The sequence below is a fragment of the Trematomus bernacchii genome, unplaced genomic scaffold (assembly GCF_902827165.1).
Source record: "Trematomus bernacchii unplaced genomic scaffold, fTreBer1.1, whole genome shotgun sequence".
NCBI lineage: Eukaryota > Metazoa > Chordata > Actinopteri > Perciformes > Nototheniidae > Trematomus > Trematomus bernacchii.
In genome coordinates this window covers 1,472,510-1,500,492 of record NW_022987370.1, presented here as the reverse complement: position 1 = coordinate 1,500,492, position 27,983 = coordinate 1,472,510, and the positions used below count along the sequence as shown (strand labels likewise).

The 27,983-nt window shown below is 41.2% G+C and overlaps 1 protein-coding gene across 1 annotated transcript in view; it reads right to left on the bottom strand.

The window, feature by feature from the left end:
* spata20 (spermatogenesis associated 20) overlaps positions 1 to 27,773 on the bottom strand; it is a 44,851-nt gene extending 17,078 nt beyond the window's left edge. The window contains exons 1-15 of the mRNA XM_034132333.1: positions 27,499 to 27,773; positions 26,389 to 26,493; positions 26,253 to 26,317; positions 23,898 to 24,052; positions 23,423 to 23,566; positions 22,788 to 22,989; positions 21,962 to 22,092; positions 21,251 to 21,355; positions 20,744 to 20,818; positions 20,232 to 20,471; positions 18,677 to 18,869; positions 14,362 to 14,530; positions 12,280 to 12,488; positions 4,399 to 4,598; positions 346 to 426 (exon numbers count right to left, since the gene is read on the bottom strand). Of these exons, the coding sequence (XP_033988224.1) occupies positions 346 to 426; positions 4,399 to 4,598; positions 12,280 to 12,488; positions 14,362 to 14,530; positions 18,677 to 18,869; positions 20,232 to 20,471; positions 20,744 to 20,818; positions 21,251 to 21,355; positions 21,962 to 22,092; positions 22,788 to 22,989; positions 23,423 to 23,566; positions 23,898 to 24,052; positions 26,253 to 26,317; positions 26,389 to 26,493; positions 27,499 to 27,707 (2,283 nt within the window). The 5' untranslated portion in view covers positions 27,708 to 27,773. The remainder of the gene's footprint in view (positions 1 to 345; positions 427 to 4,398; positions 4,599 to 12,279; positions 12,489 to 14,361; positions 14,531 to 18,676; positions 18,870 to 20,231; positions 20,472 to 20,743; positions 20,819 to 21,250; positions 21,356 to 21,961; positions 22,093 to 22,787; positions 22,990 to 23,422; positions 23,567 to 23,897; positions 24,053 to 26,252; positions 26,318 to 26,388; positions 26,494 to 27,498) is intronic.
* Between the last annotated feature and the right edge of the window lie 210 nt (positions 27,774 to 27,983).

Sequence of the window (27,983 nt, the reverse complement as noted above, 5' to 3'; positions counted from 1 at the left end):
CACACACAGCCTCAGAGACACACACACACACAGCCTCAGAGACACACACACACACACACAGCCTCAGCGACACACACACACACACACACACACACACACACACCCCCCCTCTATCTCACTCTGAGGCTCAATGAAGGCTCGTTAGAACAAAATGTGGATCAAGGAGAGGAGAGAAAAGAAAAGGATAAGAAAAGGGAGAAAAGGGAGAAACTAAGAGGACCAGCCGTGACCTCAGGGTGTGTTCTAACTCTGAGAGTCTGAGGGTCAAAGGTCACTGTGAACCTACTACAGAGTGAAGGAACTGATGTTGGAGTAAAATCACTGTGTGTCTGATCACTGCCTCACCTTGTGGGGGAGGAAGAGGGAGTGAACAGCTGAGAGGAGGCTGAGGGTGTCCGGAGCTTCCCTCTGTCCACAGATCACTATCTGAAACCACACAAATAAAGACAGTGAGGAAGAGGAGGGAGAGGAGGAAGAGGAGGGAGAGAGATAACGAGATGAAACACTAGTGAAGTACGAGAGGAGGAGGTGGAGCTCGACAGGTGGAGGTCAGGCTGGATTTGTTCCGCTAACAAGAGAGGCAGGTGTTTTCTCCGGGACCTCCTCACCCCTCCAGCTCGTTACCTTCGCCCTGCAGCCTCCCTCCTCCTCAGGTCAGATGTTAGCGACAGCATGCTAACTACCCTCCTCTCCTCTGATCGTTGGATTCTGCAACACAAGCTAAAAGTTGTCAGAGGAACTTCAGGGTGAAACTCCTGCCGTGCTAAGAGGTTATATAACAGAGGCTGAACTCCTTTGGATGCATAACGGATGGTAGAGAAGTGGGGGGAAAGATGTGTGATTAAGCGTGTGTGCTGTGATAAACCGTGGTAGTTCAACTGAGAAAAATAACTTCTTAAAGAAAGATCTTTACAACTGGAGGTGTATCCAAACATGTATCCATGATAAGCTATACATCAGACAGGAATACAGTTCACAGTAACACTTCTAAAGATGGCTAACTACCCTCCTCTGATCGTTGGATTCTGCAACACAAGCTAAAAGTTGTCACAGGAACTTCAGGGCGACTCAAAAGCAGGTTAGATAACAGAGGCTGAACTGCTCAAATCACTCCTTTGGATGCATGAACACCAGAAACATATTATAAATGACATTAATGCACATCATGTGAACTAACATCTTGTTCTTTTTGGACTTTTTTAAATATACTGTGAGCCGTGTTCATGCTCAACTCTCTGACTGCATTTTGCACATGTTAGCACACATGTCTGCACATCCCTCCACTTTATAATATAATACACTGTAGTTTGCCGTATACTCATTGTCCTAAGTGTTTTTGTTTTTTTGCTTTTTTGCTTTTACGGTTATTTGCATAGTTACATTTAAATCTGGTGTAAATACTTGTTGTTAAAGCCATTTTCATTTAGTTATTATTGTCTGAATGTTAGGCTTAATAATAATAATATAAAGTAGATTAAACTCTTACATTAATCAGGTGTTTTTGTGAGTCACACTATGTTTTAAAGGGGACCTATCATGCAAAATGCACTTTTGTACGTCTTTTATACATGAATATGTGTCCCCGGTGTTCCAGGGAACTCACCAAGTGTCAGAAAACACAACCCTCTCTATTTTCCTCCATACCCAAATCTCTAAAAAAGGGGCTGCAACGGATCTGATAAAAACTGATCCAGATTTGAACACTGTCCTGACGTCAGGACGGTGGCGCTACGGCTATTGGGCCAACTCCACCAATCAGGAGGAGACAGCCACGGCTATTGCCGTTCGAAAGCGCTGGAGACGCTGTAGTACATATGCCAGGCCTGTAGATGGTGCTGTTCTCACTGAATCAGCCCTTGCTAAAACAGAGCTAAAAAATGTCAAATTGAGCGAAATGAGGCATGGCTAAAATGCATGATCTGTTTGGTATTTTGAAAAAAAAAAAGTATAAATATGCCTTTATATAGGTATGGTCCTACACTATATTATTCAAATATAGCATGATAGGTCCACTTTAAAGTATATTAGTTTAAGGCTCACTTATTTGTTATGAAAGGTGCGTCAGTATCACGTGCACGGCTAAATGCCTGTATATGGTAGGTTGATAGGACACAGCTGATGGTGATGAGACGGGGAAGCGGAAAAGTCTTTTGACCGTGTTCTTTTTGTTCTTTTGGAGACTGATAACTTTTATTTAGTATGAATCCTATCCTTATATATTTATTTTTGTTACCTACTTTGCAGCTTCTTTTTTTAGATTGTTTGGTATCTGGTGGTACAAACATAAAGCAAACTCCTTGCATGTGTAGACGTACCTGGCAATAAACAAAGATTGTGATTCTGATAACGGATGGTAAGGAAGTGGGGGGGAAAGATTTGGGATTAAGCGAGCATCCTCATACAAATGGAGGTGTATCCAAACATGTATCCTTAGCCTTTACACACAACACATGAATGGATAAGAAGAATACAATTCACAGAAACAGTTCTAAAGATGGTAACGTAAATCAAGTTTAAAGAGGACGTGTTTTGCTCATTTCAGTATCGAGTGCCTTTACTGTGACATATGTGGAGGGAACACAGGGATTTTAGCCTTTGCAGACCATTTACATGCACTAAAACCTATAGTACAATACAGGAAAGGGAACCCCCAAAAAGTTAGTTTTTCTTTCCTATAATAAAATCTTTTGAAGACATCAGTTCAGGTAATATATCAAATGATTAATTGTGTTGTTGATGCATGCAGTCTCATCAATACTGAAAAGAGTAGATGACCATGGATGTATAATAAGAACTGGATACAGCGTGGGAGGCGGGGTCTCGTTCTTTCCTATGAGAGCTGCTCATTGGCTCATGAAGACAAAGTGGCCCAACTTTTGAGAGAGCGAAACGTCACAGATTACCCATCATGCCTAGCTGTCAGAGCAGAAGTACCCGTATGTGCGCTCAGAGCATGCGCAGTCGAGTTGCCCCTTAAGCCCCGCCCCTCTCGGCTCACTAGAATGAATGGAGAGAGAAAATAAATCTAGATTCGGCTTTTAGTGCATTTTAAACCTTTAAGGACCGAATGATTTTAATAAGAGCTATACAATAGTTCATACTGGGTCGTTTATTTAGTTAAAAAAAAAGTATCCTCTGATTTACAGACGTCTCTTTCCCAATGTTAGTCAATGGGAAAAAGTTGTTTTGGGCCGGGTGACGTCACGGACTGATACGGTTAAGTTGCAGTACCGCCGTTTGGACACAACGAATATTGGGCACAGAGTCCGGCGCACTTCCTGGGGGCTTGGAAATGACCCATGAATCAGTTTAGATTATAAAAACGTCCGACAGTTTGTTCCTGCTCCGCTGCTCTGTGTCTCCTCTCTCTAAACTTTTTAATTTCCCAGCATGTTTCCTGATGATAGCAGCGAGTCGGCGGAGATGTTCTTTGTTTCTGCAGCTTCTCGCTCTGCCTTTTGTTCCATTGTTGGTAATTTAAATGTGTATTGTGCTTGTGCAAAATGTTGTCAGGCTGGCAGAAACTCTCCTGCTTTCAGACGTGAGAATGAGTTTCTAACAGCAAGTCAACTCTAGAGAGGGGAGAGAGCTCTGGAGACGAACGTGCATCAAGAAAAGGAGGATTTTATTTATCCTGAGGTTCTGGAAAAGTTGCTGGAAAAATACAATAAGGTAAAAATAAATACATACAAATTATTAATATAATTAGTATAAGTACATATATCGAATAAGCAAAAAAAAAGTAATAAAAATACTTATTTAAACATGAAATAAATTATTAAAATATGTATATTAAAATAAGAATGTAGGTAAAAATGTGCAATAAAAAGATAAAATTAAATATTCATATAAAACATTTGCAATAATAAGAAGGTATATAAAAATGTGACCTGGTTCAGTGTGTGTCTGTGTGTGTGTGTCTAACCTCTCTCAGTGTGTGTGTGTGTGTGTGTGTGTGTGTGTGTGTCTGTGTGTGTGTGTGTGATGCTGACCTCTCTCAGTGTCGTGAGTGTGTGTGTGTGTCTCACCTCTCTCAGTGTATAGTGAGTGTGTGTGTGTGAGATTCTGACCTCTCTCAGTGTGTAGTGAGTGTGTGTCTCACCTCTCTCAGTGTATGTGTGTGTGTGTGTGTGTGTGTGTGTGTGTGTGTGTGTGTGTGTGTGTGTGTGTGTGTATGTGTGATGCTGACCTCTTTCAGTGTGTAGTGAGTGTGTGTGTGTGTCACCTCTCTCAGTGTATAGTGAGTGTGTGTGTGTGTGTGTGTGTGTGTGAGATTCTGACCTCTCTCAGTGTGTAGTGTGTGTGTCTCACCTCTCTCAGTGTATGTGTGTGTGTGTGTGTGTGTGTGTGTGTGTGTGTGTGTGTGTGTGTGTGTGTGTGTGTGTGTGTGTGTCTCACCTCTCTCAGTGTGTAGTGATGGGCCATCAGAGCCTGCACCATCTCAGGCAGAGCGACAGGAACTCTTTGGAGCCGGTCGGAGAACGCAGCCAATAGCTGCTCAGACCTCAGCAGCCAATCGTGTCGTCCCGTGTAGTGAGACAGACGCAGCAGATTGGACGCCGACACCGAGTTAGCGCTGGGCTCTGCTCCATCCTGATCTGAGACACAGAGAAAACACTCTGTGAAACAGCTGTGGACGTGTTTCAGGCTTTACATTTCATTCAAAGAGACTTAAAATAAGTGCACTCAATGAGGATACAAACCCAAAACAGCAAGGCAACCAAGACTTATGATTTGAAGAAGAAGTGTAACCAACATTTCTGTCAAAAGCACCTTTTTTTCTTATAAAAATGTGACTTTCATACATGCCAAATTATTAAAAGATAGTGCTTTAATATCGAGGAGTCCGAGCATACCACCTTCATTTGTCACATGTCTCAGACTTCATAAAGCAGGGGTGTCAAACTCAAGGCCCGCTATACTGTATATATATATATAATACGTTTACTATAAGGTTACATGCCACTTTACAGAAGCACGTTGCCCATAAACTACATGTCCCACAATGCATCTCATTTTGTGACATGCGCACTGAAGAGACTTGCAATTATTTGCCCGAGACTTCTGCTTTCAGACATTAATTATGAAGTTATTACCCTACCCGATAATAATCTAATGCAGAGGCAATAATGTGGAATAATACATTATTTTATATATGTATGTTATATATTTATATAGTCTTAAAGTTACAACTGGCCCATTGAGTGCAACCTTAAAGGTCCCATGTAGGTTTTTCTGCATGTAAACGGTCTGCAGTCACAAACCCTCAAAGTACACCCTGTAGCGAGTAAAACTCTAACACAGAAAAGACCTGTCTATGCTGCCCCAGAACGCCTCGTTGGGGATTTCTCTTTTCCCATTGTTTGCTTCCTGGGTTCAGTGACGTGTGAACACCCAAATCAACAACAAATGACCGGATTGGCCCAAATGGACCAATCCTTGGAGCACCTCACACACCAGGATCCCTTGGCTAACTAACAGGGAGTCCCATTGACTTGCATAGAGCTCCCTGAACGCTGGTAATAGACGAGTTGGGATGGCAGAGAAATGCTCTCCGCAGACCCATTCTCACAGCGTTATAAACCTTTTTCTTACTCAATATCAAGCCACACTTATTGTGTTTACTTCGGCTGTGAGTGTTTGTGTGTGCTCAGGATGAGTTTCGCTTGGTCTCGCTGTATCGCCGACCCGGAAACCTGTCCGCTCCTCGCAGCAACGAGCCTCGCAACGTCCCGACCAATCAGAGCACACTCGGCTCACAGGGAGGGGGGGGGGCAGGAGCTCCAACAAGCCGTTTAGGACAGAGAGTGAATACACATTCTATACAGAGATGCTGTATGAGAAACCAATGTGAGTTTGGAACATTGAACAATATAAATGTATTCTAGTAGACCTCAACAATGGAAATATGATCAGTAGAAATGGCCATGACATGGGACCTTTAATGTTAATGTGGCCCCTGATGAAATTAAGTTTGACACTCCTGGTATAAAACATAGCAGTTATAGTCTTATGCTAAACCATTGCTTACCAATCGAGTGGTGCAGGAATGAGTCCTAAAACCTGAGAAAAAGTCGGCATTTTGCAAAGTCTTAATTGTAACGAAATTCAATTTAAAAGACTGGCACTTCATCGCCACACATCACGTACACATTATATTATCAATAGCTTTCCATCTCCAGTCCGTAAAGAAATATCATTTCTTAAGCACATTTAAATGTTGTCTATGTTGTATATTGCATACATATGAGTTGGAAAGGAAAAAAGGGAGCATGAAACCCAAGAGTGTGACTTTTATGTGTCTCTTTGTACAGAAAATGTTAGTTTTTCCTCTTTTTGATTGTTATTCATATTTTTTGACGACTTCATCTTCGGCAGGACTTTTGTTTGACACCTTATAGATAAATGTAGTTATTAGATTTATTATAAATATTTGATTATCTTCAATACTGCTGATGTTGCAGTAATGAGCTATGAATCAGTTTAGATACTTCCCACAGTTCCTGCTCTGTGTCTCCTCTCTCTGCACTTTTTAATTTCCCTTCTTTTTCAATTTAAAAGACAGACACTCCAGCTCTCATCGCGTACACATTATATTATTAAGAGCTTTCCTTCTCCAGTCCGTTTGTTCCACTTTATCTCCAGTTCATAAACACTTCTCAGTCCCATCACACCACACTCTGACCTCATGACTGCACCCTGTGAGGTGATTGGTCCTTATCTCTTATCAGCGTCCAATGAGAGCCTGGAGGGGATCTTCTCATAACCCCTGACCTGCCTGCAAGAGTGTGAGTGTGTGTGTGTGCGAGAGAGAGAGTGTGTGTGTGTGTGTGTGTGTGTGTGTGTGTGTGTGTGTGTGTGTGTACGAGAAAGTGACTAGGAGTTGGTAGCTGCCACAAGCTGCTTTTAGGTCACAAAATAGCAAAGTTAACCCCCTACACACACACTCACTCTCTCTCTCTCACACACACCTCCTTTTGTACACCGAACACAATATTATATTTTTTATGACAGCTGTGAATTCAGCCTCCCGTATAGATGCACGTGAAGCGTCATGCATGACTGAACTCTAGAATTAATTTGATTTTACACAGTGTGTTGAGCCCCGTGGCAAGGACACACACACACACACACACACACACACACACACACACACACACACACACACACACACACACACACACCACACACACACACACACACACACACACACACACACACACACCACACACACACACACACACACACACACACACACACACACACACACACACACACACACAGTTTATCAAACATCACATCATAACATATTAGGGTTTAATTAATGTACAAATGTTCTGGTTCAAAATAAGACCAAACATGTCTTTGGATGTCAGTTTTTAAAACACATAAAAAGGGCAACAAATTATCTTTAAGACGACTTTTTTAGAATAAAAGATTTCCGGAAACGCTTTTATCTACCACCGAGTGAAGAGGAGTGAGGAGTCAGCCGCCAACAAAGGAATTAAATGTCAATAAAATATGGTTTTACTGCGACTACAATAAGGTAACAGTCATAAATTAAAACCAATATATATATATATATATAAGGCTGATTGGCTGCGGACATTCAAACATGCTTTGACATATTTGTGCTTTACCTGAGTGTTCCTTTTTTATGCTACTCTATACTTCAACAGGTCAGTGTGTAGGGCTGTACAGTGACTGTGTGAGTGTGTGTGTGTGTGTGTGTGTGTGATCTGTCTTCAGTGACAGGTCGTTCTGATGGGACAGCGTTCACACTGTAGCGTCACTAATGGGCTTCAGAGCAACACAGCACCGCAATAATGGCAGCGTCGATACAGAGAGATGAGAAACCTCTCACACGTCAGGTCCCATAAAACACACACACACATACACACACACACACAGTCACAGTCACACATACACGTAGCCATCGTGTTCAATCTGTCAGCAGTTCTTAACAAGAATAACTATTAGCCTTTCCTCGGCTCCCGCCCAGCTGTGGTGTGTTACTGCCGTCTGAACTACTTACACCAAGCTATTTGTCATACCTGTGTGTGTGTGTGTGTGTGTGTGTGTGTGTGTGTCATCTAGAACATTCAAACTGACAAAATCCCAGCTTAAATTCTCCGTTCTGACCTTTTCTGTTTGTTTTCTGAGACGGATGTTAAATCTGAAAAGTTTCTGGTCCAAAGAAAGGTGGCAAATCATACCGTACATTTTCTTTTACACTGCTCACATGCAATATTCACTCTTAATATAATATATCTTGTGTTACTACTGGCTGATACCTTCCTTACTCTATATATTCACATGCGTGTGTGTGTGACAGGTGAAAGGTAAATGTCCGCCTGAGCTGCAGGCATCAGTCAGAGACACAGAAAGAGCAGCAGTCAGGAACCTGGAGGTCAGACACATATATATTTATATCCCATCAATCCTTGTCCTTCTGTCAAATATATATTCTACATACAGACTCAAACTGACCAGTATAAAAAGGTTGGATCATTTCGTCTCGGTTTGTCACAGCCTGCAAGTTAAATCAGAAATCCTTTGAGATGAGAAAACGATAAAGAGAAACGAGTAGACTTGCATATTAAATAACAAGACAAGCACGTGTTGTGAAATAATATGAACAAATATGCAAAAACAAATAAGTGCACCATGGAAAAAGTACAGAAGGAGCAGTATCTTAAAGGAAATATATAAGTAGTGAAGGAGCCGGTAACGCCGAGACATTTTAAAGAAACAAAGCGTAAATTGTATTTTAAGTTATATGAGCAGTGGTAACGCACAACTGTTCTTGCATTTCAAGGCAGTGTGAGTGTGCACAAAGTAGACTAAAATAGGCAGTTTTTTGGGCATCATTTGGGAAATAATCCATAGTTACTTTTCAGAATATATAGTCATTCAAGTGGACGCCAATGGTAGGCAGTTTTCTGTTAAAGAATAAAATAGCCAGTATTTTATAGTGGCAAATCTATGAGAGTTGGCGTCCTGCTTCGTCCTCAAACGTAAGGGTTTGTGAGGCCTTCTGAGATAACTGTGCAACTGTTATTATGAAGTCAGTAAGTAAGTCAAATGTATTTATAAAGCGCTTTTCACAGACAAAGTCACAAAGTGCTTGACAACACATCATAGGAATCATAAAATAATAAATGACCACACAAGCCACGTGTTAAGAAGTGCTAAAAACACAATAAAAACATAGGATAAGTAGTTATTAGAGAAGCTATATCAGTAATAAACGAGAGTCTTTTTGTGTGAAATCACCCTCGAAAAGTACAGTTTTAATAATTGAACGTCTATCCTTTTACTTTTCATTTACTGCACTGATGAAGTCGCCTGTTTGCTTTTAAGTCTCTCCAATATCCACAACTTTATACCCTAGTTTTTATCTTATTACAGATTATATTTAATGCCAATGGTGTTCCTTAATCCTGAGCTTAAAGGTGGGGTAGGTAAGTTTGAGAAACCGGCTCGAGATCGCTAGAATTTGAAAATACACAGCCGGAAAAAATCTGCCACTTCCTTACAGAGCCCCTCCTCCATCACACACGAACGCGCACATGACCAATGAGGGCACGAGATAAGTTTGTGCACAGATGGAAGGCTGACAGGCAGGTAGGCCATCCAGTTATTTTAGCCGGGCCGGCTCAGATGATTGGTCGTGCTTTTTACAGTACTACGGCTTCCACAGATGACATTTTTTTATGGATTTTGTGTCAAAGCACTTCAGATATTCATTGCTATCGGGATGTTAAGAGCATTCCATGGAATATAACAAAAAGTGTATCTCGAGCCGGTTTCTCAAACTTACCTACCCCACCTTTAAGGACAAGGTTTGAGGGGGATACAAAGAACGAGAATGCATCGTTTAAAACACCAAGGACCTCCAGGATGAAGTGAGGAAGATGAGAATACCTAGAGGCAGATTCCCACTGTATATTCCTGCTGTTTAAATCTGTCAAAAGCAGAAGGTCTTTGAGTCAAAAAGCAGACAATCTGACAGGTTAGTGATGAGAGAATCTGCAGCAGAAGAGCGTCAGAGTTTCAGAGTTTCATGGAGAGACAGCTGCACTTCACTAGAGGAAGATGGAGGTCAATATCCACCTGTCTTTCCTCCACCACCACCTCCTCTCCGGTGGTTTAGGAGCAGCAGTGGAATGAAACATGCAGAATCCTCCATGTTGTTAAGCTCCGGATCAATCCATAGGCAGGATGCATGATTGCTTTCACACAACCATTAACATCATGCATGTTGTTTCCCCACGTGAACCTGGAAATGTTGAATACCCCAAGGTTTTATCATAGAAATGTATAGTAGGGGTTTGCAGGGGTTCATTAGCATTAATTAGCATATGCAGACAATAACAAAATAGTGCCTGGGCTGATTTGGACAATATTGGTGTAATTGTAGAGATATATTGAGGACGTTGAATCAGTTTCTGACATTTCTAGGATCCAAAATGGGAGTTTTGAGTCCCCTAAAACATCAAATCGACCCAAAATTCATCAAAATGAGCCCACCCGATTACAAATATGGCAATTTTCTGGTTAAAACCGCCATTTTAGATCCTGAAAATATCAGAACTGTATTCAACATCCTCAATAACCTCCAAAACAACTAACTAACTATTGTCTGCATATGCTAATTAAAGCAACTAATTGTGGACATTGCCCAAGATATGCAGGTCAGCATCCGGCAGTTTCTATGTTCTTGGGACTGATACTATACATTTCTCATGATAAAACGTTGGTGTACTCAACGTTATCGGCTCCACAATAAATCTCTATGATCTGCAAACAGACTACAATATTTTATATATATTAACAAACTGCCAGTCGGCCTCACATTTATCCCTCCATCCTTGAAGCGTCCACAGAGGTAAGCTCCTCCGTTAATCCTTCACCTGTCCATAAATCCTTCCTGCGTCTCAGAGCCTATTAGAGCCTCAGCAGCATCCATATCTGATTTATTTCCTACAGCTGTTGGACGCTCAGACTGAAATATCCCCTCTACTGGACGGACAGTCTGTAAATTCACTCATGAACTCCAGAGGATGAAGCACAGAAACTTCGGTGATGCCTTGCCTTTCTTCTAGCATCAACATGAGGATGATATTTTCCAGTTTTGGCCACATTTTTACTTATGAGACGTTAATGGGAACCCACATTTCTTCTATTCAGGTCAAAATGAAAGGAAATGTACTCAATACGTTGGTTGACGACTGATTTTCCTGCATGACTTTCTTAAACCTGCTAAAAGATCGGCGTTTTAGCAACGTTTAGGTAAGCATGTTAGCACGGTTTAGCATTTAGCTTAAAGCACAATACATTGGTAGCACGGTTTAACATTTAGCTTAAAGCACAATACATTGGTAGCACGGTTTAGCATTTAGCTTAAAGCACAATACATTGGTAGCACGGTTTAGCATTTAGCTTAAAGCACAATACATTGGTAGCACGGTTTAGCATTTAGCTTAAAGCACAATACATTGGTAGCACGGTTGTAGGACTCTTATTCTGTGTTCACACAAAGGGAAATCATTTGTTTGAAAGCGGCTATGCTAACATTTTAATTTGTCAAATACGTTGTTTAAAGACTGAATCCCTGCATGGACTTTCCCATCAGATTTAAAAGGTCCGGACACACCAAGCTGATTTTCGGCATCGATAGATGTCGGGCCGTCGATGAGCGTCCTGTCGCCCTACTCAGATTGGTGTGTCCCGCCCCGTCGTGTCTTTTCGGCCGTGCCGACACCTTCCGCCACATGTTGAATCGGGAGGCTGTCAGCTAAAGGCCGTCGGCAAAATAAATCACTCTGATTGGCTGTTCACCTTAGCGAATCAGTGCATGAGAAGCGAAATGGAAGTGAGGGACCCAAACAAACGATTAAGAAGGCAAATCTGAGATTTCATTTAACTCCAGAACAACTTTTAAAAATGCTTGTTTTCTAAATGGAAGATCGATCCGAGCTATGCTAATTTATTATTGTATCTACAATCATCTAATTCGGGCATAAATACGCAGGCATTGGTGCAGGCAGCAACGTTATTGTTTATACACATAGATACCTAAATAGTGTAAAGTTGAAATCATGTAAACATATTCAGAATTTAATTTCTCGCCTAAATTTAAATTCACGAAAATTACACAGATGTTGCTTTGAGAGGACTTTGGACTGCTAATTAAATTATGAATGGTGGCAATATATATCACACAAAGGGCTGGGTTATATCTATACTCATATATCAACGCGTTCATCTCCCCACCTTTCTTGAGCTGCAGCAGGATGGAGGTGTCGTTGGGGTCGCTGCAGAAGTACCCTCCGTCCTGCTGATCCCAGAACAGCACGTCCTGTCTGAGCTGCAGCTGCTCGGCCCACTGAAGCCACTGCGTCTGCAGCGACGCCTCGTACAGGTCCAGCAGACCTGAGACCAGGAAGGCGTAGTCGTCCAGGAAGCCGGAGATAGGAGGAGATCTGCCGGATAGAGAGGGAGGGAGGAGAGATCTGAGTAAAAAATGCATCGATAGATCAGTGACATGGGGTTACTGTTGGTGAACTAGTTTGACTTGAGCCGTCCCTTATAGATACTGTCTTTTTACGTTAGTGAGCCGGATCATTTGGCTCGGCTCTCTTAAAGCGCCGGCTGTTTCGGCTCTCCAAACGGCTCTACAGAATTGTTCCTCGATTTCGTAGTACACTAAATAAATGTATAAATGCAACAGAGACACTTCCCCCTTCACCTGTCTCTCCCTTTAAACAGGTAACCTTTGCATTATATCTTTTCCACTTTGAGAGACATCACTTCAGGGCGTCTCAATTTTACAATCTGTTCTCTGTGATCTGCTAACAGCCCTCTCCCCTCTCCCACAGTTCCCATGATGCCCCCCCCCCTCCCCCCCCTGTCTGGGTGAGTGCAGGAGGACAGGTCGAGTGTGTGAGGAGAGGATGGAGGTGAAGATGCTGAGATCAGGAGGAGAGGGAGGGGTCATATGTGGGACTGTTTTTGAGGCTGATATTATTAAGAGACGGGGGGAAACATACCTGTTCCACACACGTGTTTACATATTTACTCTTGTTGACACATGTTTTGTTATTCTATTTTTACTTATATCAACTTTTTAAATTTTTTGGGATATTTTTTTTTTACCAAACTCCTAAATATTTTTATTTTTAAATGTTTGTATCACACATCTTCACTTTAACGTCCCTATGTTTGTAAATGATATTACTCAATTTTATTTTTTAATAAACCTTTCTACTTACAGTATGTTAAATAAATACTAATGATTTAAATATTTGTATTCTATTCTATTTAATTTGATCTTGTATTGGACATTTTAGTCTTACATCGTGTCTTTATACATATTTAGTATTATTAATATGAATAAAACTAGATTAAAAATAATCTGATTCTGACTTTTTAATTTATTTTTCGTTTTTTGTCTTATATCTTTCTTACTTTTCTTCTCTACCTTTTCCTCCCCAGTCGACTAACCCAGTTTGTATCATCACCTGTAATTCCTCCAGGTAAACACGCTCTAAATGTGTCCCGCCAGAGAGATGGTGAAGCTGAACCAGAAGCTTCAGAGAAACATCCGGAGCGTTTTAAAAGACGAATCGCTGTGGAAACAGGCCGGTGATTAAAATTGAATGCATTTCTTCATGCATGTTGTGGGGCACATCTTGTTTCTTCTGCTGATTCAACGTTATTTCCCACTCACTCATTCACAGGAAGTAGGGCACGGGGCGAACAGAACGAGGACATCTGGAGGAAGTGTCCATGCAACAAGGAGCTGTGTTTGTTTACTGATGATTTAACGTGTACACTGACGATACGCTGCCTCCTTCAGGGAGTTCACAGTACTGCAGGCTGTTTGGAGATCTCCTTTGGTCAGGTTACAGGATTTAATCTTCCTCAGACATTCACTTATATTTCACAAAACACTCTCAGGACTTTTATATTCCATGTTGTCAGGCGTCCCTTAATCAATATTCATTTAAATACAAGGGGGGCATCTCGTATTGATCAATATCTACATTATGTTCTCTGATTCCTGCTGCAACTGGATTTAAAACTGTGTGTGTGTGTGTGTGTGTGTGTGTGTGTGTGTGTGTGTGTGTGTGTGTGTGTGGTCAAGGTAACGCTGCATGTACTATAATACAACATTTTACTTTGCATATATTGTCAAATACACATTTTTTAAAATATTTATTGTTAATGTATCTTAGTTTTTTTGTTTGATTTTATGTTTAGATGTTGTTGTTTGGTTCACTTGCTCTCTGTGTATCTTTAGAAATAATGATAATTTATTTTCAATATACCGTTTTACTCGTCATAGTCTCTTACATCTGCTGCAGCTCCATGTCTTCTCCTCTGTAGCAGGACCGGAGGACGGTCTGTCGCTCGGCGTCCCACAGGTTCTCCTTCAGGAAGTTAGCAGCCTGAACCGCTCTCTCCAGCAGAGCCTTGTCCTCCAGGACAGCTCCAACACAGGAGTAGGCCGACAGCATCAGACCTGAGAGGAGAAGGAGGAGAAGGAGAAGAAGGAGGAGAGATGATCAGAGAGGAGATATTCTGCTGATGTTCAGGTGTATATCAGTATGTAGTGTCTCTACTTTAAAGAGTCCTCTCCTGCTGATGTTCAGGTGTATATCAGTATGTAGTGTCTCTACTTTAAAGAGTCCTCTCCTGCTGATGTTCAGGTGTATATCAGTATGTAGTGTCTCTACTTTAAAGAGTCCTCTCCTGCTGATGTTCAGGTGTATATCAGTATGTAGTGTCTCTACTTTAAAGAGTCCTCTCCTGCTGATGTTCAGGTGTATATCAGTATGTAGTGTCTCTACTTTAAAGAGTCCTCTCCTGCTGATGTTCAGGTGTATATCAGTATGTAGTGTCTCTACTTTAAAGAGTCCTCTCCTGCTGATGTTCAGGTGTATATCAGTATGTAGTGTCTCTACTTTAAAGAGTCCTCTCCTGCTGATGTTCAGGTGTATATCAGTATGTAGTGTCTCTACTTTAAAGAGTCCTCTCCTGCTGATGTTCAGGTGTATATCAGTATGTAGTGTCTCTACTTTAAAGAGTCCTCTCCTGCTGATGTTCAGGTGTATATCAGTATGTAGTGTCTCTACTTTAAAGAGTCCTCTCCTGCTGATGTTCAGGTGTATATCAGTATGTAGTGTCTCTACTTTAAAGAGTCCTCTCCTGCTGATGTTCAGGTGTATATCAGTATGTAGTGTCTCTACTTTAAAGAGTCCTCTCCTGCTGATGTTCAGGTGTATATCAGTATGTAGTGTCTCTACTTTAAAGAGTCCTCTCCTGCTGATGTTCAGGTGTATATCAGTATGTAGTGTCTCTACTTTAAAGAGTCCTCTCCTGCTGATGTTCAGGTGTATATCAGTATGTAGTGTCTCTACTTTAAAGAGTCCTCTCCTGCTGATGTTCAGGTGTATATCAGTATGTAGTGTCTCTACTTTAAAGAGTCCTCTCCTGCTGATGTTCAGGTGTATATCAGTATGTAGTGTCTCTACTTTAAAGAGTCCTCTCCTGCTGATGTTCAGGTGTATATCAGTATGTAGTGTCTCTACTTTAAAGAGTCCTCTCCTGCTGATGTTCAGGTGTATATCAGTATGTAGTGTCTCTACTTTAAAGAGTCCTCTCCTGCTGATGTTCAGGTGTATATCAGTATGTAGTGTCTCTACTTTAAAGAGTCCTCTCCTGCTGATGTTCAGGTGTATATCAGTATGTAGTGTCTCTACTTTAAAGAGTCCTCTCCTGCTGATGTTCAGGTGTATATCAGTATGTAGTGTGTCTACTCTTCAAAGTGAGCCTCAGCCGAGGACAGGTGATTAATGGAGGGTTTCTTCATTAGAGACGAGAAGGAGACGAGCGCCTAATTGGAAAGTTCTCCAGATCGCAGAGGCTCATTACCTCCCTAACACACACACACACTGTCTGCAGAATCTCTGTGCGTGTGTGTGTGTTCTTGTAATTAAGCACATCTGAGACAATGTGCTGGACAAACAATGATGGGGAGTGTCCAAATTGGCCTCACAGTAATGGAAAGAGACAGGAGCCTCTGTAATCATCTACACACAGTTTCATACTGCGGAGAAAACAAACGTGTGTTTATATCTGTCAACTATCAAAGGACAACATGTCTTGTTTACCTCCTTTCATGAGTGCCTTTGTTAGGTACTAGCAGCTAAATTGGACCACTATCAATGAACCAACTTATTATGCTCTGGTTGTTTTTGAGTGTGGGATAAAAAGCCAAAAATGTGATTTTCTGATGAATATATATTTGAAAAAAAAACACATGCACATACAATTAAAAATGGCCAACTTCCTGTTGGGTTTAGGATATCCCTCCAAGAGGCTTTTTTGTGCATCTCACCATTCTGTATATGCCTACCAAATGTCAGACCTGTAGGTTGAAGCACTACGAGGGGCTAGCAAATATGAAGGGGTGCTGGAGAGCCATTTTGCCTGCACCGATAACGAGACCCCTAAAACATCTCACTTTTCACCAGTCCAAAAATCTCAAGAATCGCATTTTTTAAGTATAAAATGGAACATCCGTCACTAAATAAGCCTATTTTAATGCACATGATATCACTGGTGAAGACAATGTAATGTAAAACAATCTGAAATATGTTTTGTTTTGTTCCATCTGGCGCCCCCTAGAAATAAACTCACGACCCCTCGGTTTGAGAAACACTGAGTAAGATAGTAAGTCAGATTTTTAAATGAGCAGCGAGTCATTCATTATTCACTGAGTTCATGTTGACACTGACTTGCACGCTCCACATAGTGCAGAACAGTTAGTGTGTCATGCATTAAGTGTGTGTGTGTGTGTTATGCAGTTTGCACATTATATGGAGTTTGCAGCTTTCACTTCCTGGTTACTTTGAATAGAAACTGTGGCTGGTAAAGACCTGAGAAAGCGCTATATGATGTAAGGGATAATGTGCAGCGAGGCGGTGATTATGGGTAAAAGAATCAGGATCAGGAGCCCGACATGACTCCCAATATTAATTGAAATGCTTTTATAGATTTGAATTTTTTTTTATTGATTTAAAAAATAGTTTCATTTATTTAAAATGACATGCATCCGCTAAGAAAAATAGTCCGTTGTTACCGTTTGATCTACGTAGCAACGGCAGGAACTGCTTCGATAGCGTTTTTGCGGAGCTTTTTGATTACTGATTTGAAAACATCGTTGCTTGCTTTAAAAGTAGCACAATTCATTATGTCAAACCTTGGGAAGTATCTAGATATCCCTGCCCTAATGCCAAAGGAACTGGCAACTGAATATGTGTTGCTGTTTGATGTCTATGTCTGCCCCGTTACTTCTCCGCTGTTTTCTTGTCCCTCTTGTCTTTTTCTTTTCTTCGCTGGGGACTTATCAGCCACTAACCATTCATCCAAATTACTGTGCTCTCCAAATATATAAAAATTCCATGTCGCTCTCAGACGGGAGACAACGGAAAACTAAAGACAAGCAAACAGTTTGAAAAGCAAACCGGACTTCTTTCTGCAGATGCGAGCGTCCTTAACAACGGTCAATAAGTCCTTGACAGCGGTCTGTACTACTGGATTAACAACGTGTCACGTGTTCTGAATTGACCAATCAGAATCGAGTATTCAACTAAGCCATGTAATAAGTATAAATAGCCTCCTTCACCTTAGTATAAAACATCAAAGCACAATAATCAATAAGTGATTATACCACACACACCACACACACACACACACACACCACACACACACACACACACACACACACACACACACACACACACACACACAACACACACACACACACACACACACACACACACACACACACACACACACACACACACACCACACACACACACACACACAACACACACACACACACACACACCACACACACACACACACACACACACACACACACACACACACACACACACACACCACACACACACACACACACACACACACACACACACACACACACACACACACACACACACACACACACACACACACACACACACACACACACACACACACACACACACACACACACACACCATTGTGACCTCTTTGACCTCACTGCACTTTAATGTCTGATATAAAACAAAAACAGCTCTTATATGACCTCATTAAACACATTATTAGACTGCAGGTATTATATGTATGTATCATGCATCCTACTGAATATGTAGATCACCATGCACTCTATACGGTAAGTAACGTTGTTTTGTCGGTTAGTTAATTGTATAGCATTACCCTGAGACTCACCTTCTCTCTATGAGTCAAATATCTTTCCAAAACGATGAACTTTCCAAATACAATAATTACATTTAAAGTGGAAACAATTGCATCAAAATCTACATTTATATGAACATTTATCTTCCAATTCTATTCATAATTATAGTGGATTACATAGTAGATTTATATGTATTTATAATTATTGAATAATGTTTATTTACTTTTTTTCAATGTATAAACAATGTGGATTAAGCAGAAGAGTAGCAGACAAAAGTGAGAATAAGTTGCTAAAACTGAAAGAAAAGTTGAGTTAAAATATATATAATTTAATACAGTAATAGACTGTACTCTATGTTAAGTATGTTTAGTGTAAACTCGTATTTAAACCAGTTTACGTTACCGTTCCAGGAGGCCAGCATCTTGGTGTCCAGATGTGGGCGGGGCCGGGTCTTCCTCACGTCGGCCATCTTGGCTCTGGCGGCGCTCAGTAGCTCGGAGACTCTGTCCACGCTGAGGCCGAAGCGAGCAGCTGTCAGCTCCACGGAGTAACGCACGATCAGAACGTTCTGACCCCCCAGCTCCCCGTGGGGGTCCTGGGGACATGAAGAGAGAGAGAACCAGAGATGATAAGAGGATATAAACACACACATTTAATATTTAACATGCTGTCTGGAGATATATAATATTAATAAGCGTTGTGTGACTTTTTATTTTTATTTAAATGTGTCTTTATGTGGACATTTTAATTGATGCTTGATCAAAATTGGAATATTTTATCCAGAGAGAAATTGGGTTTTATTACTACAAATTAAATACAGATATTTATACAAACATAAGTAAAAAAAAATGAATAATACAAATAAATATATATTATTTAACTTAAAGTGGACCTATTATGCTATATTGGAAACATATATTGTAGGGCCATACCTATACAAAACATGTCTGTGAAGTTTTTTGCTTCAAATCCCAAACAGTTCCCCCATGCCTCATACTGCTCATACCCCTCCATTACAGCTGTAAGAGAAACGCAGATTTTGGGTCCTTAGCTTTAAAAAAAAAAAAAAAAAAAAAGGAGGCGGAGCTAATGCCTGATCAGAATTCTACCAGAGATAAAGTTAAATTCTGCTGTGATAAAACACCATCCTGTGCTAAACAGGGTTCATACACTTTTTCACCAATGATTTTCAATGACTTTTCCATGACCTTTACCTAATTTTCCATGACCAAAAAAATTACTCTTTCTCAGCGGTACAACTGAAACATTTTTATTTTAACATGGTATGCTGGAAAATAAGGTCTACATATGAAACATGTTGTGCCTATCTAAAACAAATCAAATAGTAGGCTTACTAGCTCCTACAGACTAAAGCCACTGATTGTAAAAATCTCTCACCAGCAAAACACCTTGTCAGTTAAATGCCATTTTACGTTTCATTGCTATACCATACAGTATTTATTATCGTTATAGTATTACTATTTCGGCGATTAGCTAAAATATAAATTATATTTGATGCAACTTTAGTTACATTTCCATGATTTTTCCAAAACTTTGGGAAAAATATTGTTTTCCAGGTTTTTAATGACCGTAGGAACCCTGTTCTAAACCACATCAAGGATTATTTCTGAAACAGTATGGAGCTCAAATGCTTTTTCTCTTGCGGGTTTATCACAAGGTGAGTTCCTTTCTTTATTGCCTGTTTTTTAAACACATGTGCTCTCCAGTACAGGTTAGCTCTGAGTGGAGCTTAGACTTTCCCACTTTCAATTTTAAGAACCATGCTACGTGAGGCTAAACTTCCAGGTTGATGAGGGGGGGGGGTAAATGTTGTTGGAATTTGAATAAAATTCACCAGGAGAGTTTTCTTATTACTATCATAATGAATTCTAGTGGTTGGAGCTTAAAATAAATGAATTGGAAAATGTCCATGGCACTAAGGAGCACCCTAGTGTACCTGTTCTGGATCCACGTTCCCCAGCTCTTTGACCCCGTAGTGATGCATGAAGACGTCCGCCTGAGTCGCTCCAGAGCTTCCCTCCACAACTTCTGGGAACAGATCCCGGACCTCCGCCGCCGTCCAGACGCAGAAAGCTCCCTCCCTCTTCTCAATCTTATCTGCCCCCCCCTCCTTCTTCTCCGGCCCCCCCGACGCCGGGACAGAGTCGGCATCCTCCGCACTGTAGAAACCTCCGGACTGTCCAGAGGAGACGGGAAGAGAAGTTAACAGTAACCTTCCCTGACAAAATAACACTTTTCTAACGTTCCTTTTATTAATATATTTGTGAGGAAGCACCAACTCCCTCACTAACATTTATCCAAGCCTGTTTTTAAAGAAAAGTCAGTCTTTATTTCATTTAAAGAGTTAATTGAGGCCTTCTTGATTTAATAAAAAAGAGAAAACAATGTTTACCTTGCTGCCTCTCATTCAGAGACATGACCTGATTGGCCGGTTTTACTCGGACTCACCTTGTCACTCAGGTCTCTGGAGACGTACAGCAGAATGTCTTTAGCCACGTCTGCAAACAGCTGCTCACCTGAGACCTGGCCAGGTAGACACACAGAACACACACCTGGTGAGAGACATCCTTAAAGATAACATTGAGGGATTAAGAGGCAGGGAATTCAAGACGTCAATGCAAATGCTGAGTCATCATTAAACACAAACTGTAGGTGTGTGTGTGTGTGTGTGTGTGTGTGTGTGTGTGTGTGTGTGTGTGTGTGTGTGTGTGTGTGTGTGTGTGTGTGTGTGTGTAAGTTAAGTCTCACAAAGATTATTTTTCGCTGAATGTGCAATACATGACGTGGATAAGAGAGGTAGAGAATGATGGAGAGATATTTATCTTTTCATATACATAAAGAAGAACACACACAGCGACAGAGACAGATCACTCACACTCACACACACTCTCACACACACACACACACACACACACACACACACACACACACACACACAGACACACACACACACACCTGGGAGGCAGTGATGTAGGCTACAGCCAGCTGAGCCTGGTCGTACAGCATCTTCTCAAAGTGAGGAACATGCCAGGAGATATCAGTGGAGTAACGATGGAAACCCTGAGGACAAGAGACAGAAATACATATTAATTATATACTTTCTGACACTGACATTCAGTTAAAATTAAATATATTATCTCTGAGAACATAAAACTCCATCATCATGATCTTAACATGGATTTATTCTGTGTTCGTTGAGTGTATTAAAAGGTGTCTTTGTAACTGTAATGCTGAATTGTGCATGCTTTTAAAAGGTGCTTTGTGAATAAACTACACATTCACATCCTTATAAAAATTGAAAAGCATATCTGACCTGGAATGTAAGACTAGAAAACAAAGGATAATTATGTAGGATGAGATTCAATGTCAAGATTCAAGGCTCTATTGTCATGTGCACAGTAGCTACAGTGTAGATATGTCAATGAAAAACTTAAGTCACAGTCTCCTCCAACAGTGCAACATGAATATATATAGGACATAAAACAAATAAAACAGATATACAATGTGTTTTTCAGTGTGTCTGTAAATAAACAACCTCATCCAAGCTTAAAATGACCACAAACGTCTTCATTTTTGGTTAATAAAACAGTAGAAAATGGCAATTGTAACGTCAAAGAGGCCAAAACGTCCTCTCCTAATTGGTGTTTAATTTATCCGTGTATGAACCTGAGCCACGTGGTCGTGGATGCCCCCCCGCGCCATCATCCTCAGAGTGTGCAGGGCCATCTGCAGAGCCTCCCCCCCCTCAGAGGAGCAGCGGTTCACCGACCAGAAGGACATGAGGAACATCAGGTTCACTGAGGAGGAGAGGAGGTTAGATGAGACACTGGGAGTCGCTCGAAGACGCCATCATGAACTTAAAGAACTCCTAATATGCTATTTTTAGGCATATATTATAAGTCTCAGATATATACAAATATATAAAAAACATGTCTATGAAGTGTTTTGCTCAAAATACCAAACAGATCACCCATTCTAGCCATGCCTCATATCCCTCTGTTTCCAAACCACATTAAGGATTATTTCTGAAACAGTATGGAGCTCAAATGCTTTTTCTCTCACAGGTTTACCACAAGGTGAGTTCCTTTTGATTTCCTGCTTCTTTACACATACTCTCTCCAGTACAGGTTAGCTCTGAGTGATAGCGCTGCTTGCTAATGTAAACACAGACCATATTACTGTACGTCCAAAACACGTCGCTCATTGTTTCTGATAGCAACGTTTCTGATAGGCCCGTGGGTGTAAAGCCCGCCCACATTTTCCGATATTACGTCATATCGGAGGCAAATCTGGATCAGCTCCGTTGTAGCCCCGTTTTTAGAGATTTGGGTACGGAGGAAAAGAGAGAGGGTTTTATTTCCAGACACTTTGTGAGTTCCCTGACACACCGGGGACACATGTTTATGTAGAAAAGACATCAAAAAGTGCATGTTGCTTGATAGGAGTCCTCTGAAGCCTGAAACACGTCCACTCTGGCTCCAGCTGATCGTACCTGGTGTGGGGAACTTTGGAGCGTCTCTGAATCCTCCGTACTCTTCCTCGTAGGAGTGAGCCAGCTGCTGGAAACACCTCTGAGCCACATCTGGAGCTGAAGGAGGAGTCTCTCCGGGGTTAGCAGAGACCGCCGTGCCTTTCTTCAGAGCTTCAAGGATCCTCTCTCCGTTAGACTCCAGAGCGGGGCGGTTATTCTGCCACTGAGGGGCGGAAACAGTCATCCATGATAAGAGTATATGCAAGTGGTGACAAAGATGCTGGGAACAAAATATGTTCTTGTTCCCCAACATTTGGGTTGTGATCCTTGTCCTAAGCAGCTTTTAATAACAGATAACAATCATATCTTATCCCTCATACTGCAGTCTGCAAACCGAGCACATAACTCTGTATATTGCACAATTAACTTTAATACCACCCCTTTTTACACTACTCAGCTTTTCCACTTTATATATACTGCGATCTTTTTCATTTCAGAATAATTTGTCATATTCTTGTTTTACTTATTTGTATAATTACTGTATATTAAAATGTCCTGTAAACATTCATTTTAACTTTTTTTACATCAAAGGACTCCAATAAACTTGTTTTGATTTAAACACAGGAAGAAAAGTACACATTTTTAAAACTCCTTACCTGTTCCAGGATTCTTGTGAGAACCGTTTTTAACCCGGGTCTTCGTGCATGGTCTGTAGGAGGGAAGTACGTTCCTCCAATGAAAGGTCGAAGGTCGGGGGTCAACCACACACTCATGGGCCAACCTCCACCTCCAGAAGTAGCCTGAAGACGTTAGAAACCAGACGTAATGAGAGTTTAGCAGAGAGGAGAATAAAGGAGAGAGTTTAAATCAGGGGTGTCCAAACTAATTGGCCCTCAGCAAATTCAAAAAGTATAATGGAATATGGCCCACACATGAAACTTGTGCTTTTCTTATATTGTACTTCTTAAATATATATGTAAAAATATAACACACAGTAGTATTTATGTGTTAAGAAGCCCACTTTTCAAATAGATTCAGTCAATTAAAGTTGAAAACATTTTCTAACAAATCTTAGATGATAAAAAAGTTTGGACACCCCTGATTTAAATGCACCTGTCTGTGCACACACACCTGAATGAAGGTCATGTAGACTTTGTCCACGTCTGGCCGCTCCTCTCGGTCCACTTTGATGCAGACGAAGTTATCGCTCAGGAATTTTCCGATTTCCTCATCTTCGAAAGACTCTCTCTCCATGACGTGGCACCAGTGACATGTTGAGTATCCCACTGAGGGTCAGAGAGGACGAGATGAACAGGACACACCATGAGAGAAAGGAGGGGGAAGATTTAAAGTATTCTCATATCTGATTGGAGTTAGGATGATAAATAAGGGCAGTTAAAGGTCCCATGTCATGCTTTTCTGGTTATTACCCGTCCCCTTGTGTGTTATGTAGCTTTTTCTGCATGTAAACGGTCTGCAGAGTCACAAACCCTCAAAGTACACCCTGTAGCGAGTAAAACTCTAACACAGAAAAGACCTGTCTATGCTGCCCCAGAACGCCTCGTTGGAGATTTCTCTTTTTTTTCCTGGGTACAGTGACGTGCCCATACCCAAATGGACCCATTGGTCCAAATGGACCAATCCGTGGAGCCGTTACGTTACGTCCGTGGAGCCGTTACGTTAAGTCCGTGGATTGGTCCAAATTGACCAATCCACTGACTTCCTCACACACACTCAATCTTTTCTCAGCTGCAGCTCCGCCGATTTCTCCTCCCTGAGATGTCGGGACGCGGCGAGGCTGTGAGTCGGTGTGTGAGCACACACACACACTGCCAGCCAGGCTGCGGGTGTGTGTGTGTGTGTGTGTGTGTGTGTGTGTGTGTGTGTGTGTGTGTGTGTGTGTGGGCTGGGTTTCGCTTTGTCTCGCTGTGTCTCGCTGTCTCGCAGACGGCCACTGGGCTCACAGGGAGGGGGGGGGGCAGGAGCTCCAACAAGCCGTGTAGGACAGAGAGTGAATACACATACTATACAGAGATGCTGTATGAGAAACCAATGTGAGTTTGGAACATTGCACAATGTAAATCTATTCTAGTAGACCTCAACAATGGAATTATGATCAGGAGAAATGGCCATGACATGGGACCTTTAAGAGAAGGAAAACTAGGTAAAATGTTCCCTACAAAGTCTAAAAACTGCATGTATGTTAAACTGAACGTTGATCTAGAACAAAACAATGAAAGTCAAAGTAATAAATACCGAAGTAAATGTATTAAACGCGTTCTAAACATGAAATTAAGAGTTATAAATGCCTAAATAAATATGTAAATATGGCACTGACCATCAAACTCAAAATAATAGACATATAAAAATATAGTTTTAAACAGAAAATTAAGCTCAAAGTAATTGGTATCTATGAATCTGAAATTAAAAACAAACTCAAAGTAATAAATACCTTAAAGCTCCCATGTCATGCTTTTCCGGTTATTACCCGTCCCCTTGTGTGTTATGAAGGTTTTTATGCATGTAAACGGTGTGCAGAGTCAAAACCCTCAAAGTACACCCTGTAGCGAGTAAAACTCTAACACAGAAAATACCTCCCCAAAACGCTTCGTTGGAGATACGTCATTGTCCATTTGAGTCTTCCATTTCGTTCCGGGTACGGCATGATGTCAAACGGTACCCGGAACGAAATGGACCAATCCCGAAGAGCCGTTACGTTACGTCCGCGGAGCCGTTACGTTAAGCCCCCGCTGATTGGTCCAAATTGACCGATCCACGGACTTCCTCACACACACATCTGTGTGCAGGGAGCAGGCAGCTCAGCTGATTTCTCCTCCCTGGCTGCAGGCTGATAACAGACAGTTGGGATCGCGGCGAAATTCTCTCTGCAGACCCATTCTCACAGCGTTTATCAACCTTTTTCTTACTCAATATCAAGCCACACTTATTGTTTTTACTTCGGATGTGAGTTTGTGTGTGCTCAGGATGAGTTTGGCTGTGTTTCGCTATGTATCCTAAACAAGGAAACAACACCTCCACGGAGCTCAGCGCGATTCACAACGTCCCGACCAATCAGAGCACACTGTGCTCACAGGGAGGGTGCGGGCTGGAGCTTTGGGAGCTACAACGAGCCGTTAAAGGCAGAGAGTGAAATTCAGTGAATACACGTAGTTTACAGAGATGCTGTATGAGAAACCAATGTGAGTTTGGAAAAATGCACAGTATAAATCTATTTTAGTATACCTCAACAATGGAATTATGATCAGTGGAAATGGCCATGACACCTCTCCTTTAATATATCTCAATACATCTGAAATAAACATTTAGATTAAGGTAATAAATACCTTATTAAATATTAAAAATGTACTTAACATACAACTAACCATAAGAAATCTAATAAATAAAGCTATATTAATTGACCAAATAGAGTAAAGTAAGTCCACAATAAAATGCATTTTAATTCCAGGTGTGAGAGCTGCTTCTGACCTGATAGAAAGATGGGTTTGTCTTCGCTCTTTGCCTTGTCGAAAGCCTCTTTGCCCCACGGATACCTGACACAAAAAGACATTATATTAAATATGACATTATACTATTTTTAATTAACGTAATGTGTTTCGCTCACCAGTCCACGGGGTTGTGAGCGTGCTGCAGCAGGTAGGGAGACCTCTCCAAACTCAGCCTGTTGGTGTGTTTGTGAGGAGACGCCATGCTCATAAACACTGATGATCTGGAGACAGACACAGACACACACACACACACACACACACACAAAATCGTTGCAATCAAATCAGGTTTATAGTCAGATGTGTTATTTCGTGCACTTATGCCTACTGTTTCCTTACCAGGATTGTTAAATTTGGCAATCAATAACTTGTATTTTTCCTGCTAATCATAAGTCATATTGTCTAGTGTCATAATCCAAATACAGGAAAGGGCAACCATTATAGCCTGTTTAATATAAACTAATTAAAGGTAAAGGTGAATCTGACAGCATGGAGCTTTGCTTACGGTCAACCTCACTATATAGTCTGACATTAGATGTGTTTACCAGCATTACAACTATCAAAACACAACATCTCACAGTATCACGTTTTTGCATGCTAGCTGAAGGAAATACTACAGCTGTCAAACACTGTCGCTGTCGCCAAAGGTCACACATGTCGAACTCCATTCAAATATTACACAATTCAACTTTACTTTGCCTATTGGCAGATGCTTATGGCCTAAATAACATAAATAATCATATAATAACATTAATTAGACCTTGCCTTAAGATTCGGCTGTAATGAATATGACACATGGTCACATATCGATTAGTTTGTTTACATCTAAGTCAATGGGCTAGCTTTGATTTAGCCATTAGCTGAGCGCGTCAAACCAGATATAAAAGGTCATAAATCATTAGGGAAAGTGTTGCTTTGGTCTTATGTGAAAGCCGAATTAACTGACAATGCATTTAGACCTTATTCCAATGTCTTATCTGACAAATGAATGTATTTTCCCAATAGTAAACGTGTATTGAATGTTCAATTGCGTGATTTTTAAAGGGAGTTTCGTGCAACACTTATATTCGTCCGAATCACGTGCACAAACAGCAACTACCACATAAAGAGCATTATATCACCTGTCAATATTTGACCTACCATGCATTGTGTTGCTTAAATTATGCATGCATGCTTTGCTACAACAAAGTAATGCACGTGTAGCAACCAGTTAGCTTTGGAGGCTTTACCTGCGGTGGTAGGCCGGCTGCTGGTGGTGGTGCAGCGGGGATCTGATGCTTGGTGGGCGGGGGTGGATTAGTCCGAAACACCTTAAGTTTCCTCCTGAGTTCCGCAGAGGACTCTCCGATGCCAGAAAAGCTGCAGCTAAAAGCTGAGCAGCAGCAGAATCCACACGGTTATTCCTGCAGGCCGAGCGACGCCATGCCAGTGTTATCATCCTAATCCTGCAAGAGTGTGACTTTAGCAGGCTAGGGTTAGCCACTTCATTTAAAGAGGGCAGCCAAAACTTCCATGCATGGAGGTGTGCATGTTATTGCAATACCATGAGGATCCAACAGGTTTAAACATGCGAAACAATCAGTGTGTGAAGAAGTAAGGCATCAATGGTTGGGGAAGAATCAACATAATGCATTTAAAAAAACATTTAATATAACATCACAAACACTGAGCAGGTTTCCTCTCAGTGTTTGTGATGTTTTGTTAAATGTTTGTT